General features: G+C 33.7%; 1 protein-coding gene across 6 annotated transcripts; it reads left to right on the top strand.

The window, feature by feature from the left end:
- The first annotated feature begins 618 nt into the window (after positions 1-618).
- LOC128188026 (APOBEC1 complementation factor-like) lies at positions 619-17,766 on the top strand. 6 transcript variants are annotated; one of them, XM_052858795.1, is made up of 11 exons: positions 815-1,620; positions 2,367-2,547; positions 3,312-3,412; positions 3,950-4,000; positions 6,729-6,796; positions 6,975-7,122; positions 7,507-7,596; positions 12,432-12,527; positions 12,755-12,872; positions 14,076-14,288; positions 15,316-17,766. In XM_052858795.1, the coding sequence occupies exons 1-11, from the start codon at positions 919-921 to the stop codon at positions 15,363-15,365; spliced, it is 1,818 nt and encodes a 605-aa protein (XP_052714755.1). In that variant the 5' UTR covers positions 815-918; the 3' UTR covers positions 15,366-17,766. The 6 variants fall into 6 exon arrangements, with proteins under 6 accessions (XP_052714787.1, XP_052714793.1, XP_052714755.1 ...); XM_052858813.1 differs by having other exon boundaries at positions 819-1,620; positions 15,260-17,766; XM_052858804.1 differs by having other exon boundaries at positions 847-1,620; positions 15,334-17,766.
- Positions 17,767-18,148: the final 382 nt, after the last annotated feature.

Here is an 18,148-nt window from a genome sequence, read left to right on the forward strand (position 1 = left end):
ATTTATCTAGATCTGAGGTACTTTGAACCTTAAAAATCTGAAAACATAATTTGTCATATGATTTATATTGTTTGAGAGGCTTGCTTGGGTGTAAGTAAAGCAGCTTCATACCAAGAAACTCAAAAGGTGTCACAATTTATGAGAGAACTTGAGAAAAACGCCATCAAATTAATCTCAGCATTCCAAATACGTATTCAAGTAGTTTATATTCGCAAAATATGCAAGTTTCGAAACCATAACTGAGAATCATCGCAATTCATATGAGAATTCCCTCCCTTAATATGAAATGCGGCTTTCGAATTCATTTCCTGGTTCCCATTTATTCCATTACACGATGCAGAGAGAGAGAGAGAGAGAGAGAGAGAGAGAGAGAGAGAGAGAAAGAGAGAGAGAGAGAGATTATGCGTTTTAAGATAGTGGGGTGTACGCATTCAGCTATCAGTTCTCCAAGAGCATTATTCTGAGTAAAATCTACCTCAGAAAACAAGAGGAAATGCTTGTATAATCCTTTTTAGTTTGATTTGAAATCTAATTTGGGTATTGTAAATACTTCCCATGTTGAACAATCCTTTATTAGTTCATTGGGGCAAATAAACAAACAATAAAACCATAAAATCGCGCTAATTTGTGTATAAATCTGGGAGGATTGAATCGATGAACTAACTTTGAATAATATATCCCTTTTGCAAATGTTTGATGTTTAAATTTTACAAACGGTGCATATTTCAAGGTGAAACTGATAAGCGTTGAAAAATGTTGACTTTGATCGTCCAACACCCCGTCAATTTTTATCACGTGAGTCAATACTCCACCAATGGGAAAATAATTCTATTTGTTGACCTGGTGCACGTGGATCAATTTAATTTCAACACGCATGTGCAATAACCTCATAACCCTAGAACCTGACGTCTGCTAAGAATGACAGTCCCTGGTCACACGTCGAATATGGAGGAAAAACAGCAATCGGTGTCGGGGACTCCGAATGAAGCAAATCTTTTGAAATTAATGGAACGCACCGGTTACCCAATGGTGCAAGAAAATGGACAGAGAAAATATGGACCGCCGCCCGATTGGAATGCCCAAAATCCACCTCGTGGATGCGAGATTTTTGTGGGCAAAATACCAAGAGATTGCTATGAAGATGAACTAGTTCCTGTTTTTGAGCGTGTTGGAAAGCTTTATGAACTCAGGCTAATGATGGACTTTTCAGGGAGCAACAGAGGGTATGCATTCGTGATGTATACGAATCGTGCCGACGCACAGAAAGCGGTCCGGGAACTGAATAACTTTGAAATTAGAAAGGGACGATTGTTGGGTGTATGTACCTCTGTTGATAACTGTCGTCTGTTTGTCGGTGGAATTCCGAAAATGAAGAACAGAGAAGAAATACTTCAAGAAATGAAAAAAGTCACAGAGGGAGTAGTGGATGTGATTGTGTACCCAAGTGCTGTGGATAAAAGCAAAAACCGGGGGTTTGCGTTTGTTGAATATGAAAGTCATCGAGCTGCAGCTATGGCAAGGAGAAAGTTGATTCCGGGTAGAATTCAATTGTGGTCCCATCAGATTGCTGTGGATTGGGCAGAACCCGAGCAAGACGTCGACCAAGAAACGATGTCCAAGGTAGGCACCGGCAAAACACGTGTTCTCAGTCATGCATAAAAACGTAAACAATCAGTTTACGCAGTTTGTTTACCGCGGCATTTCAAGTGATATTTGTTTGGGTTTTTATATCAAAGAATATCTACGAAATTAAGAATTGAACTCTAGAGAAAACCTATATACCATGAGAATAGCAGTAAATGATAATTTAAGTAGGTCACCTTGTCATACCTGGATCGCGTTGTTCCTGTTTGCTCTTATCATAGATAACGCAGATTATCTGTCAACAATGTTGGTGTTTGCTTAAGAGATCAAGAATGTACAGACACGTTATCATCCTGCATGTGTTTAATTTTTAACCTGACTATGAAATTAGTGAAGGATATAAGTTCAGTACCATGCAACTACATTATTGCATATTTTGCCCTCCTCTCAAATTACTATAAATTTTGACTTTATATTTCTGATATGTTAAAACAGCAGTATCATTAAAAAAATGTATATATGTTTTATGCTTTAAGAATTTTAAAACATTGTACTATAATAAGCAAACTTTAACTGCACCTTTGCCACTGACTGACAGGGTTTCTTCCAAAAAAAAGTGGTCCAAAGTCAGCCCCCCCCCCAAGCCTTAGGCTTTATAGTGTATCTGTATATGTCACTCATGTTAAGATGCTCATGATGTACATAAGATTGACTTGGTATAAATTTGTGATGAAACTTATCTTTGAATATATATGCTTACCTAAGAAATTTTACATTTTTAGGTGAAAATACTCTATGTACGAAACTTGATGTTAAGTACTACAGAGGAAACTATACAAAAGTTCATGAACTCAAAGTTGGGGAAGGAAAATGCTGTGGAACGTGTGAAAAAGATTAAAGATTATGCCTTTGTTCATTTTAAAGACAGAGATGATGCTCTCCAGGCTATGGAACTAACAAACAGTAAGTCCTCTGGCTTTGAACTATAAAATACAAAAAAAGGAATTTAAACACCCCAAATAAACCCTTGATACTCTGACAATGAGTAAAATTTGTAACATATATACCAGAGGCGAGTTCACCCCAAATAAACCCTTGATACTCTGACAATGAGTAAAATTTGTAACATATATACCAGAGGCGAGTTCAACAGAGCAAGCGTTCGCGAGCGCTCGCCAAAATTTCCTATACCCGCAACACAAATTTTGGCGAGCGATCACGAGCGCTCGCTTTGTTGAACACGCCTCAGGGATCTATCTATATCTGTGTGAGTGTGTATGAGAAAATATGGTTGGCTTGAATGTTCTTTGAGCTATCAGGTATTGTCCTACAGAGTAATACTATTCCACTATCTTTTGGCTAAACCACAGTAATAACTATTATCTGTTAAACTTGAGATTCAAGAATAACTCCGGTTGTGAAATAGAATATGTATTAAATGAAAATAATGATGAAAACACAGAGTATGACAAAGATGATATATCGGACAGACGGACACACTTGGCTCAGACGACTAACGTCCATACACGTTTATCACACGCAGACTCCCACGCGGCTTTCCTCAGCAATTCCAAGAACCAGTCAAAACTCACACATGACCTCTGGTCACACTAAATACCAGATAACACAAAATACACATTTACATATTTCATCTGTATAGAGTAAGCACTGTCTTTTTTATGTTGAAAATTTGATTAATGTATTGTTTTAATTTACTAATGTAACAGATGCAACTATTGATGGAGCCCGAGTAGAAGTTGTACTCGCAAAACCAGTTGATAAAAATGATTATAGGAACTACACTAGAGGCAAAAGTGCATTTCAACAGGTAACTTTTAATGCTCAAGTTTTACACTACCAACTTTCCTATATGCTTTAGATTGTCTTCTTGCTTATTATCTGTTGTGGAAGGAATTATTTATTGACATTTCTGGTGAATATAGTATTGTTAAAAATGTGTACATTTTAATTAATAAAAACATGTGCAGGTTGGAGGCAAAGTTGCTGTTGTTGCACCTAAATTTTTTATTTCAAATGGTTACCACAAATACTATGCCAAACACAATCAATTCCTTTCACTTCATTTTGATTAGTGTAGTGGATGATTCCAAATTTTGTTAAGAAAGAAAGAAGTTTGATAATCATCCTACATGACATGGATTAAATAATTTGAGAAGCAAATTGGGTAGTGGCATGGGTGATGCCTGTTTTTATGCAATGCAAGTTTGATGTATTAACAGAAAATTGAAAACTTTTGATCATATGCATACCTACAAAACTTTTATACCATGTGTATCAATGCAAAACCTTTGGGATTCTATAGAAATTGTGTGCATTCTTTAAAAATGTTATTCTTTTTTCTTAGGATGATATTGAGGAAACTTTAGAGGCACAATTAAAGCAACTTTCATTTGAGGTTCTTAATGCTTTTTCAACTTTCTGTTTGAAAATTTTCATTTTATCTTTTGTTGCATGTGGTTTCTTCAGAGGAGATTTTTCTTTAGAATGTTACAAATACATTATATAATTTATTGATTAACCATTTCTGACTAGACAAGATTTATATCTCCGGACTTTGACTAAAGTTGTGCACTAAACCTTTTTTGTGTTCTACTTTTAAGTGGTAAATACTGTTGCTTATACTCCTAATTGTCACTGTTAACAGTAATGGTTATAGAAAAGTGATTCTTTTGTTATACATGTATTACAAAAGTTGAAGTTATACCTCAGAATGTACAATTGCTAGGTTATTAACTTGCTATTTAAACCTATTTACCATTGGTTTATATGCTAACTCATTTAATTATTGACATGAGACCACCAATTATTTTTGAGGAAAAACTGTTATTTCTAAAATGTCTTGAAATTTTATCATTATCATAAAGCTCTACTGGCTTTCAATAGTGATCATTTTTTCTGCCTGTCTGTCCAACATCAGTTGTCTAAAGCATATTTTATTTAATCTTGGTCAAATCTAAGTAACCCACAAAGTTTCTACGTGTTTAGAGTTTGTATTGACCTTAAACAAAGTTTTTAATAGGTAAAAAATTCTAGGTTACCGTTAACAGTCTAGACGGACTCCCAAAACGGAGTCAACGGAAGTGAATTTCTGCAAGCATTTTGGACTCCGTTTTGGGAGTCTACGCATGCGCACTGGTACAAAAAATGGCGATTTTTCGATGAAAACATGGGGTCAACAAGAAATCGTCTTGCAAAGTCCTGCATGTGTTGGCAGACTTCTAACATGTTTTAAAAGACCCAGGATATAATTTACTATGGATCGTATTTGCACAAAATAGGGGTTTATTTGCACTTAAGAAAGTAATTTCTCTTCAAAGTTGGACGTTTGGACGATGCTTAAAAAGTGATATTTTTGTGTTTTTCATGGAATTTAATCATTAATAAAAAGGTAAATTGTATTAAATTTTACTTCTTCCGTATTGTGTTACAATTTAAAATCACCAAACATACGAATTTTTAAGTGCGTAAACGAAAAAAGCCTTGATTACAAACAAAAACTGGTTGCTCTAGCGATGATTAAAAACGTCTTTTTAGTATTCAAAAAAATAGGATTTGTTGTTTAAAAGCCCAGAAAATGAAACAAATTGTCACTCTAGATACAATAAATCTTTAAATTGAACTGATAATTAACATCAAAACAATTATAATCGCTAGCGGCATTTGCGATGATAGGAAACCATGTTAAATACATAATTATTCAAGATAATTGAATAATTTAGCATGAAAAAGATTAAAATGAGACTATACTTTTAACAAACAATGATAAATAAACATATCCAAGCGTTCAATTTATTTCAAAACAGTTAAAGTTGTGCGTGATCGAAGTTTTGGGTGAATTTTTCATTTTAAAAATTAATCTTGCGTAATACAAGTAAATAGTTATGAACATGTGACATTAATATGACACATATACGTTCAGAAATGTTTTTGAAAGTTTAGAATTAATTTTTGTCGTGATTTTGGCCAATTTTAGAGATTTATTTAGAACTAAGGGACATAACTCGCACGTTGTTTACATTAGAAACGCCATTTTACCGCAATGCATGATGGAGCCAAAGACTCCGTTTTGGGAGTTAACTCCGTTTTGGGAGTCCCGTCTAGACTGGTTAAGATTACAACAAAGTTATGTCTAAATGACTTGTCTAGACCACACATTTTCCCCATTTGCCCTATCTGGCTTATAATTTACATGTAGAGTGAGTGTTGGCAAAGGGTGTGTAGTGATCTTGAACCACTTTTCTAGGTCAACAGTGAATGTCAAAGTAGGTCTCTTTGAAATCCAGTTTTTGATAATACTTTCTTTCCCTTTGGGCCAATCATGCTCATATGTTATTAAAAGATTGCCTTTTGTTAAAAGGTGTGCTTTGACCTTGAACCACATTTCGATGTCAAAGTTCAAGGTCAAAGTAAATCTGTGCAATAAATCTTGACAATATTTTTGCTCTTTTGGGCCCAATTTGCTCAGACTTCTCCAAAAGACTGCCTGTATATAAAGAGCATGAAATGTTTCTGTTTCAAATGTCAAGGTCATAGCAAAAATTCTTGTACATATCTTTTGTTTCTCCCTTCTCCACTATCTGTGCTATGATTTTGACCTAAATACATAAATCAGAGGTTATGGTTAAATCAAAGTGGTCTTTAATTTTTTTCATTCTAGTGTGCCTTATAAAAGCATGGCCTTTAAAGTTGGTCACCATCTCATTAATGACTAGGTAATGATTCAAAGTAAAATTAAAGTTTATGGAGCTGTTATATACAGCCATTTGAATATTTTTTAGAAACAAACCAGGCCTAATAGCAAATTGAATTTTTGACAGTTTTTGATCTGAATCCTTATTTAAGCAAAATATTTCATATGGGAGTTCATCTAATTGTAATTGACATTTTTTTATGATAGCAAATACAAACTGCTCTATTGATTGGCAAATTTTACTTTTAACTAGACCCATTGCTGAGTCAGATTATTTTCATGTATCAGGACACTAACAGTTTACTTTTAGTCCACTCTCTAAATTAAATACCAATGGTACTAGTTCAAAATATAACTTTAAGATGTATTGTATAACATTTTTACATGTATATCCCTCGTTGGGAACTGAATTAAAGATATTTATCTTTTGTAGGCATTCAGTGGATACAACTTGTACAGCGATCAAGCTATGATTAATCAAATTTTTCCTCAATCTGGCAGGTATTGAAATAATGACTAAACTATTGTCATGATGCATTGAAGTTTATTGTTTGATACTTTTAAAATTGATTATCATTTTACAGAAATCTGGAATCAGTATCATGTGTTATTTAAAGTTTTGAGGTACATGTATATATCTTATGTATATATGATGTTGATATATTTTTTTCTTACTTAGGGACTTTCAAGGCAGGACTGCTGTGGGGATAAGAGGTGCTTTGAGAGGGAGAGGCCGGGGTGCTGCAGGGTCTCGTGGTGCTGGAAATCAAAGAGCTAATATAATACCTGGATTAATGGGGAGGGGCCTTCGAAGATTTCCTCATGAGGTAAGTCAATCATTTATATCTGCATGCCTTATCTGTTCTCTGTTTTGATTGGCGGATTAAGTTTTTTGGAAGATTTTGTTGAATTTTTAGTTTTTGAAATGGTTATTTGGTTTTCGTTGTTTGTTTTTATTTTTTTCTAAATGATGAAGTTTATAACATCATGCATTAGGACATCTTGTTATCATTAGTGAACAAAAACGAAAGAATTGTCACTAGTAAAGTTTAAAAAGTGAATATTTATGGATTAAAGTGCACGGAAAATAATTTAACACAAATAACTTTGTACTGTATTCACAAACACTGCAAAATCTTACTTTTACAGAATAGAACAGATCTTTTATCACATTTCTTATTTTGTGCATGCTGTTTTCTTGTTGCTACTAGGACCGTTTGTATGATTTGCTGCCTGGCATGGAATTGACACCTACTAATCCTATAACACTCAAACCACAAACTGTCAAACCTCCAACTCAGGTACAGAGCTATGCTTTTCTGAGTGCTCTATTGTAAGAAGTATACACTTTTTCATATCTGTATCATGTTTGCTTAGATTGGGTAGATGATGCAAATGTGCAAAGATATATTTAACATACACAAGTCTTTGAAAATCAAACCTAACCCAACCACCAACCAGTTTTCTATCTTTATGGGGGAATATGTAGTCATCAATCAAAAGCATCGGTATATTTTGTCATGCTGTTTAGTTTTACATACTTTTTAGCTCACCTGAGCTGAAAGTTCAAGTGAGCTTTTCTAATCACTCTTTGTCAGGCGTCCGTCTGTCCTTCTGTAAACTTTTTAAATTTTCATTTAGTTTCTAGAACCACTGGGCCATTTCAACCAAATCTGGCACAAAGCATTATTGGATGAAGGGAATTCAAGTTTGTTTAAATGAAAGGCCACTTCCTCTTTCAAGGGAAGATAATTAAAAATTATGCCGGTTTTTTTGAATTGAATTATCAATTTATTTCAATCTAAACTTACAACGAAGTCTTCCACTGTTCCAATTTCTCTCATTTTTATCTTAATCTGGTTCAGCCTAACTTTTACATTCTGGCTCTTCACTTTCAAATTCTTATTTATCACTTGATTAATTCAATTGGTAAATTTTCATTTTTTTCCCTCTCTCTCATTATCAACTTTCCCCTTGTTCTCTCTTTCTTTCTCCCTCTCTTTTTTCTCTTTCTGCACACATCATGCCACATAAGCTTAGTTGTCTGATAGTGGAATTCTTATTGTTCCCGAAGACATAAATGATTAATTAAAACTGGTATTTGTGTGTGAATTTCTGTGTATTGTAATAAAATCATTCACTGAAAACCCTGTTTCAATTGTGGTAAAAAGTGTATTCATTCAGTGTATGTCCATAGAAAAACGTAATGAAACAACACTCGCCATCTTGGATTTAAAGGGGCCCTCAGTTCATGCTGTTTTTAACAATCTCTCCAATATCTCCAATTGATTTCTGACGATATATAATTTGGAAAATGATCGAAAGTCTTATTCCTATCATCTGACTTCATCGGCTAGCTGCATTATAAACGCACCGTATGAATATTTACTTAATACTCACCAGCATCGGAAGTTTGCATTTAAGTGACATAAATTCTATACATATAGAGAGAGCCAAAAATCTGCAGAAAAACTCCTCTTGATTTATCATATGCGGTTGGATCTCTTCAGTGATTACCAGAACTTCGATGATTTTGTACAAAATTTTGTTGTATTTTCGCATGATCCTCTCTCAACATTTACCTGTCATTTGAACTCATGATCCTCTCTCAACATTTACCTGTCATTTGGACTAACAGGCAACCTCAAGTAATCGGTCCTAAGTTACTTTTATTGGTCTTGCCAACAGGACCGAAAGATTTCAAGAACTCTGCTACATTGTCCAGATATTTTGTATATGACTCCATAAAGCTAATTTCATTTCATGTATATGCCTATTGCTGCTAAGGTGAGTGATGTGGCCCATGAGCCTCTTTATTGTCCATTCATTATTTTCTCCATGTACAAGTTGTTGTAGAGGAGATATTCAATATAGCACTGCAAATTAATTATGTATAAAAGCATTTTGGGAAAAATTTGATGAGAGCTTAAGTTAATTAGCATTTGCAAATTTAGTTTTGCATAGTATGAATGAGTCAAACCCTTTCATTTCTAAAGTTATCAGTGATTTATTTCTCAAGTTACCCAGTTTTATCGAGCAGTTGCAATGTGGGAGTTAACAATACAGCATATTAAACAAACAAGTTAGATTTGACTCGATGTATTTACATTGTTGAAGGAAAGTATTCGAAAAAAGATAACTTTGTGTACATTGCAACACATTGAAAAAATATTTCCCATGGTGAGGGGATTTACTGCTTGGAACTCACAATGCTCTTTTCAATTCAAACACTATGATTTCTACCTGTCTGTCTTTCTGTCTGATGTTCTTCATTAATTAACTTATTAACTGCCTCGATAGAATTGTACATATTTAAGGTCATGGCATACCTATGTTTAAAATCCTTGTATATGGGCCATATATTCTCTGTTGGCCTGGACTGTTTCATACTTATCCCAAAGAGAGCCTTTGGATAAAGTGTGGGCATTGACTTTAACCATTGTTTTTAAGTCAAAGGTAAAGGTTATATAAGAACTTGTTGAACAATCTTTATCCTGACCATATATCATATCCCCTTGATCCTATCTTGCTCATATTCCACTGGAATAGTGCTCTAGAGGGTGTGCTGTGACAGTGAAGCAAATTTTGAGGTCAATTGCTATTGTTATACCAAATCCAATTTTAGACCTTGGTTTCTCTTCCTTTGGCCCAATCTTGCCCAGACTTTACAATATGTCTGCCTGTTGTTAATGGGTGTACATCTATGTAAAACACTTATCAAGAGCCTATGTTTTTAGCTCGCCTGAACCGAAGGTTCAAGTTAGCTTTTCTAATGCTGTTGTTTATCATCTGTCTGCATGTCTGTCTGAAAACTTTTCACATTTTTGACTTCTTCTGTAGAACCACTGGACCAAATTTAACCAAATTTGTTACAAAGCATCCTTATTGGAAGTTGATTCTAAATTATTCAAATAAGGGTCAAAACCCTTATTTAAAGGTAGATAGTTGCAAAACAGTGAATATAGGTTGTGTGTCTTAAAAAATATTTTCAAGAACCGCTGCATCAGAAATGCCATTTGACCCCAAACTAATACCAGGACCCCAAGAGGGTTTCAAAGTTGAACATGGAAATATATTGGGAAATGTTTAAAAAAATGAAATAGAATATTATACAGTGAACAGTTGTTCAGTTGAGTGATGTGGCCCATGGACCCCTTGTTTCTACTTGGTTCTATCTGCCTTATATTAACCCATATTATGCCTGTATGATAGAGGATGCTTTAAGATTTGGGAGTAGAGCTTGTTTAAAATACCGTCAATTTTCCCACTTTGTGATGGTCTTGTTTTTGTCAGCAGCTCAATAAATCCAGACCCCCTTTATTTCACCGGCATCAAGGACATGTTCCCAAAACTCCCACGCAGTACAACTGCATTAGAGCTGGCTGGGTCGCTTTGCCAGCATCAAAGAAATGCCGCTAATTTATTGATAATTCTACTTGACTTATAAAAGAAGGACTGTTTAGTATTAACGAGGCTGGGTCTAATTTGTTCTGCCCTCGATTTTGGAATGAAATTTTTTACATGAATTTCTACTGCTATAATTATTATTTAAGATATAAAAAAAAAAAAGACATTTAGCACACCGTTTGTTAAGGGGGTCATCTCAAGGTTTGTTAATTTTTAACATAAGACCTTATGGGTCTACTGACAAATTTTGTTTATTGATTTCCTGAACACTGTAGGTCACAAATTATTTACATGTTTGAACTGTATCTTTACTTTCTATCTCTCTTCTTGCTCTCATTCAAGTAACAAGGGTAAATGTCATAACTCCGCCTTCTAGGGTTAGATTTGACAAGGGTCAATCATCTTCATCAGCGAAGATGTTACAATAGCTAACGAGTATGTAGTTCACTGATCTGTATGGGGTTCAGGGGTAAACCCAGAAAAATGTTGATACTTAATAGTGCATTTTAATTAGCACAATTGGCTGCAACTATAATTAACAACATAAAATATTCAGCATGCTATCTTTAAAGGAAAAAAAGACAAACATTTTTTGTAAATATGGCTCCACCGTTACCAGAATCTTAAAATCACCCTACTCATTCCCCAACTCAAATCCTTTTTTTAAAAATTCATAAATTTTAGATCAATACGTAGACTTGAGGTTAAGCATTGACTTTCAAAAAGTTGGTGACACAGGCCTGATGAAGCCCCTTTTCTCTCTAAGTTCTCTCTCTCTCTATTGACATATATTTGAAGTAATTCCAAACATATGAATAATTACAAGCATTAGTATTTATAAGAAAATTTGTGGTTTTTCGATCTGCAGTACACGATTTTTAATACAGTTGCAGTATCAACGGCATGCGCTCTCTCTCTCTCTCTCTCTCTCTCTCTCTCTCTCTCTCTCTCTCTCTCTCATGTGTTTATTGAGCTACAGTTTTATAAAGTCATTCCAAATATGGAAATATCCAAATTTTTCGACCTGCAGTGTACTATATCTAGTGCAACTGCACTGTTTCAACCTCATGCTTTTTTGTGGCGACGATATGCATTTGATGGCGGCGAATTCGAAGTTACCGGCCAACTGAGTCTAGCTAGCGAGCGGCTGACATAATCATTGGCTCTCATAAAGTGGGAAAATCGACAGTATTTTAAAACGAGCTCTAAATTTTCAAATTAGAGGTTACATAAATAAAGGTCAAGCAAAAATGAGGCAAAGTCCTGTTAATTATTGTCAACTTTATGTCCTTTATAAAGGGGGGGGGGGGCTTTTAAGATTGTCACCATCTTATTTATGCCTAGTTTGATTTGGAGCCATCTAAGATCTGTCATTTGAGCTTTAAAAATTTCTATTTTACTGGTATGGATATATTGAAAACAGCTTCATAAGCATCAATCAGTTGATTTAATACTTCTATTTCTTATACCTGATGAGTGATGACACATTATTTTAGTTAAATTGAGAATATCTTTTAGGTAATAGAATACCAGGCCTCCTAATTCTGTTGCACAAAATCTCTATGCATTTATTTTGAAGTTGTTGTTTTTATTAATCCTGATGCCTTAATTGTGCTCCTGAGCATAATGATGTTATGTGCGTTTTAAACATTTTAGATAAAATGTATGTGACAAATTTAGTATTATTTTATAATTTAAAAAAATGAACATTATATTTAATATTTTATAGATTTTAGATGACTTTTGTCAGAAAAATGGCCTTGGTTCCCCAATTTACCAACTTCACTCAACTGTGAATGGGGATGCTCAGTTATTCTTGTACAAGGTAATGTCAATGCATGCTTTAATTGTAGATGCAGTTCCTAAAAAATGTGATTTTTAAGTTGTTTTTTTTTTCAGAATTAATCAAGTAGTTTTATGAATCTCATGATTTTACTTAGAAAATGTGTTAAGTTGCTCACAAGAATTTTGTTTTTTTAATAACTTTCTCTCAAGATATATTATGATAGTATTTGTTCTTAGTCAGATTGCCTTTTTTGTTATTTGATCTAGGTCACTATTCCAGCTTATCCCAATCCATTTCAACCCAATAAGTTATGTCGTACAGTTGATGATGCTAAATGCTATGCAGCAGAATTTGTTATGTCTCAAATGGGCATTCCATTGGATGGTAAGTTCTGATATTGTAATGAGTTGTTTAACATCCAAGAAGACTGATGCTTGGTTTTCTTGCCTGTAGTATTTGATCTTTAGGAAAATGTAATCTAGATCATGTGATGTATATAACAAAGCTTTTTTAACATCTTCACTCTTTAATATTCAATCAAGAATTATATTTAAGTGAGAACTTGTGATGTATGTGTAGACAGATCATATTTATTGATGTCTTGTTCTATTGATAACGATGTTGTAAGGTCTAAAGTAATTATGGCTAGGGAAGTCTAAAAGAAAATTCTTACTTGCATGAATTAAGAAGCATTTTTTAAAATAAAGTATATTCATTAGATAATGGCCTTGTGTGCAAGTATAATTATGAAAATAGGAATTGTTTTCTGTTAACTAGCAGCTTCCAATTATTTGTAAGATTCATTTTAAATATTTGATAATGGAGTACTTTGGAAAACTGTTTAGTACTTATTCCTTCAAATTGGGATCTAAATAAACTGTTTTAGATGTTTTAGAGATTACCTGGTAAATGCAGGTATATAAAATGCCAAGCCCTAAGATAAATAGATAAGAATAGCTTTGCTATCAGTATTCAAGTACCATGATTTATTGATTCAAGCAATGACTTCTTGACAAAAAGTTATTTTCTCGTGAGAAAATTTAAAGTTCTACTTAGCTGCAGACACTGTGGCCCAAATGTTAGCAATTCATAGGGATGGCAACAATTTATTGCGTAACCAAATACTGATCTGTTATTTTACATATCAAATTTTTCAAATATGAAAACTGAAAGGTTCATATTATTCATAGATTTAGAAAAAATGATAATAATTAACGATGATCCAATGTGACCAGTATCAGTGATACTTATAAACCCTTGTAAATAAAACAGGGCTTTGAAACTCTGAGCAGTGATGTAATACTGGTTGTTTTAATAATAATTTATGACCTTGTTCTTTGAAGCTTAGTGTAAGTTCTATAAAAAATGAAATGCATTTATCATTTTCTACATGCCTTTTTTAAAAAAGGGACTGGAAAATTGTAAAATAACATTTTATTGCAAAACCGAAATTGACATTGAAATATTTTTCCAAATACAGTTTGGGTTTTTTTTAGAGCAGGATATGATTGCATTTTTTTTCTGTTATTAAGTATTTACTTAGTTTAGTGTGCTTTCTCTGCTAGAAACTCTTAAATGCTTTCACAGGTCCTCCAGAGATGCCTACAGGTCCTGTAGTGGCTTCTACCCCTGTCGCCCCTAACCCATATCAGGGGCGACCCATAGGACCTGCTTATGCATCCATTCCAAGTGCTGTGTCTGCCCGTCCAGACCTGACTTTTGCTTCCACCATGCCGGTGGTTACTAGTGCACCGCCTTCCTATGTAATGGCACCAGGGGAGGTACCACCACCACCTCAAAGTAAGCTCATTCTCAGGGCTTGTATTCCTTAAAGTAAGCTCATTTTCAGGGCTTGTATTACCTTTCTATCGTATACTTGTAGAAAATATACTGTTTTCTGCCCTTTGTAATATAAACTGAAAATTCCCACTTCGTGAAATATAAACCTCAAGGGTGTAACACCATAAAAATAAACCTCAAGGGTGTAACACCATAATTTAAAAAATCAATCTCTTGGTTCTCCAGCCAATATTTTCAAAAACAGATGTGGTTGGGTGGTGATATATTTTTCTTTTTATTTTGAAAAAAAAGGATGCAATATTTTTCTTTTATTTCAACAATGTGCAATTCTTTATAAAATTCTAGAAAAGTGATGTTTAAAGCAAATAGTTATCTGCATCGGTCTTAGTAATAGTTAGATCATGTAAGTAAAATTTATGCGATTAAGAAGGGGGCGGAGGGAGCGAAGCGAAGCGCAATGTTAAATCAGATGCGCGTAGGCCTGAGAACCAAGGAATTAATTTTTGATCGCCAAATATGAAATATTTAATGCACACCTTTCTGGGGATCTTCATTGTTATATCACACCCTTTTCCGTTTCATATTGGCTATTATGATGCAGAAATTGGTATGCATAGTTCAATTTCAATGCCTAAGTATGATTTCAGCTGGAGTAAATTGACATAAAAGTTTGTTTTCAAAGCTAAAGAGTCATGATGTTTTATATTTTATTTTTTTTTAATTTTCTACAAGTATATGATAAAAGAATCATGACATGACATTTTTTACATTGCATCTAACATCAGCTCTCAGTCACTGTATGTCAGCCTTCGACCCTTTTTTGGATATCAGTGACCTAGGGCTAATATAAGGTGTGATATAAAAAATAGCATAAAATACCGGTAATCTTTATATATTGCATAAAGTCTGTCAGCTGCAGATATTTATAATAGCCAGAAGTGGTAGATTTAGTGTTTCTATTTTTTTTTCAGTGATAATGTATTAGGATTGCAAATGCAGTTAAGTGAATTGTTTGATAGTCCAATAGACTGTCTTCTTTTAACAGTTGCTGCTTATGACACAGGATACATGAAGTGAGATTACATACAACTCTTCATCAACATACATGTGACAGATTTGCATAATATTTTTATTTTCTTAATAGTTTGAAATGGGAGAAATAGAAGCAAAATTAGTCATATGTCAGTCTAGTGATCATGATTCTGACATTTTAATTTGCAGTGTTGATTTGTGGATATTGGTTGTATTTTAAAATGACATGGTTGAAAAAGTTTACACTTTTAAAACTGAAGGACAGGAGATATTGTATCTGTTGGTATTATTCTAGTTGTTACATGTATTATTGCATGCAATTTTAATGTTAAATGTTGACACCATTTTAACTTTTAACAGTGTTCTATTGAACACGTATGTTCACTTAAGATTTTATTCTCACCTTTTGAGGATACCTTTTTTTTGTAACTTTTTTTTTACAAAGGTGAAATTTTAATATTGATGGAACCAAATAAGAATGAGTTGCATGATATTGTACCACAAAACAAATATTTGTTTAACTATTACATCTCTTAAATTTTGTTTTAATCTGTGTATCTCTTGGACATGTGAAATTGATCCCTGTTGAGTTTTAGAACGATGTATGGTACAATATCGTTTGCCAATATAACAGTTCTTTTAATTTATGGATGAGAAAGCTGTTGATTTGTGAATATTATACAACTACCCCCTTGTGCATTGCCATCAATAGTGCCAAAAGTTTCATTATTTCTTTTTTTTATGTAACATTAGTGTATAGTAAAAAGGTAGAAAAATTGGCAATGTTTACAACATAATAATTAATGTAACACTAGTAAATTAAAGTTAAAAGTGCTTGATCTTGTGAAAAAAATCAATCAAATTTGTTGTAAATTACTACAAGGAAAACTTAATTCCACTTGATAAGTAAATGTGCAACATCGTAATTTTGAATTTATAGCGTGTTTAAGGAAAGGAAAGTGGTTATACATCATGGCAAAAAAAGTGTTCACCTTCATTAACAAACTTGCCAGTTTACTGTTATTAATCAACCTCACCAAATAGGTATTGTTATAGGTGAACATGAGAATGTTCACAGGCGAAACTCGAGTGTCTCTCATTTGAAATGCTTGAAATATCTGTTGATCCTGAGTAACAAGAATGTGCTTTGCAGATATTGCAGGTTTTCTTTTTGTTTTTTTTAAGCATACTATATATGTAGAACCTAGCTGATTCTTACTTGGGCAGTCTGATTCATAGAAATGCATGTTTATTTTTGGTTAAAGGACAATGTTTCTTAATTTGTTTTCTTTTTGTTAATTATTTAGTTTGGTGGTGGTAATTATAATTTGTAATGTAGAATTTTTGTAGTATTTTGTCAATTATAAGGTAATCAGATTTTTTTCTTTTTGTATTATTTAGTGATGTTAATAACCAGCTTTCATTTGGTTTGTCCAATTTTTTTTAGTCATTCATTGTCTGTCAGATAGAACCTCTGTGGTGCTTATTTAAATGTAAAACTGCATGTGTTTAATGTTTTAGTTATTCTTGTGTTTAGTGTGTTTGTTGCTTTATTTTGATTAATATTATTTGCTTTTAGTTTGCCTTTTATGCATATCATTATCAAGCACAATTATTTGATTTTTAGAGAAAGTGTCCAAAAGACTTTTGAACTAATCATACAGATAGCTTGCCATCAACCAAACTAAACCAATAATACATTTTTATGCCTAGCTAAACAGATCTATCCTTGACAATTTGTTCAACATAGAAGTGATCTTTGTATTTTATAACACTCAGGAAGAGATGTTCTTCATTCCCTTGCCTAGCATATCTGTGATAAATTGTGTTGGGTAGCTCTAAAGCAATTTTTCTTTCTGTATGGAACCTTAATATTGCAGCATTATTTAGAGAATATTTGTATATTGGAGTTAATTTGTTCTTGAATTCATGAGACTCAAGAAAGGGATTGGAACATTTTGTTTACAAGTCTATTAATCAGGTAAAGATAGAAATTTATTTTCTCAGAAAATATTGCTAAGGAGCTACCATAATGTATACACAATCCATTTTTAATTTTTTGCAAAAACCCATATGCAAGACGTAAATCATGATATTAAGTCACAGAATTATGGTGTTAAACTCGAACCCCTCAAAAAGACTTTACAGGGAGATCCGAATTGTGTTGTAATGTGAGAGCTTTGTTACAACTGAAAACTTGAGAACATTATTTGTATTCTTAGTGTAGGTATCTTTACACTATTTTTTTTCCATTTGTTATGATTTGTTGAGATATAATTCAGGTGTAGATTGGTTGCCATTGTGCAGAGGCAAATTTTGTTACGATTTGTTCCATATAATCTGGTTAAGTAACTTCACATTCCAATATGTACAATTTGATAAACATATATCAACATTCCATTGTATCAATCAGAGCTTAAATAAATGTTAGTCATCTGTATACAAAGTCATGTCTTGTGTCTACTCTTTGGTTAAATCTAAGTGTATTATAAAGCCTTTGTACTGTAACAGGATGGGAGAAATAATGACGGACCAGACTGGGTTTCGAACCCGGGCCCCCTGAATCTCTAGTCAGGTGCTCTACCAACTGAGCTATCTGGCGCCGGTATTCGAACCGGTCTGACCGTCACATTCCTCCCCCCTTAAATGATTTTCGTCCCCGAAGATCACCCCAGGCTCTTCCCTTGGCAGGAGTTCACCTGTCAGTTCCAGGGGTTGGTCACGGCACCAAATGTAATGGGATGGGAGAAATAATGACGGACCAGACCTGGTTTTGAACCCGGGCCCCCTGAATCTCTAGTCAGGTGCTCTACCAACTGAGCTATCTG

This window comes from Crassostrea angulata, chromosome 1 (assembly GCF_025612915.1).
Source record: "Crassostrea angulata isolate pt1a10 chromosome 1, ASM2561291v2, whole genome shotgun sequence".
Lineage (NCBI taxonomy): Eukaryota > Metazoa > Mollusca > Bivalvia > Ostreida > Ostreidae > Magallana > Magallana angulata.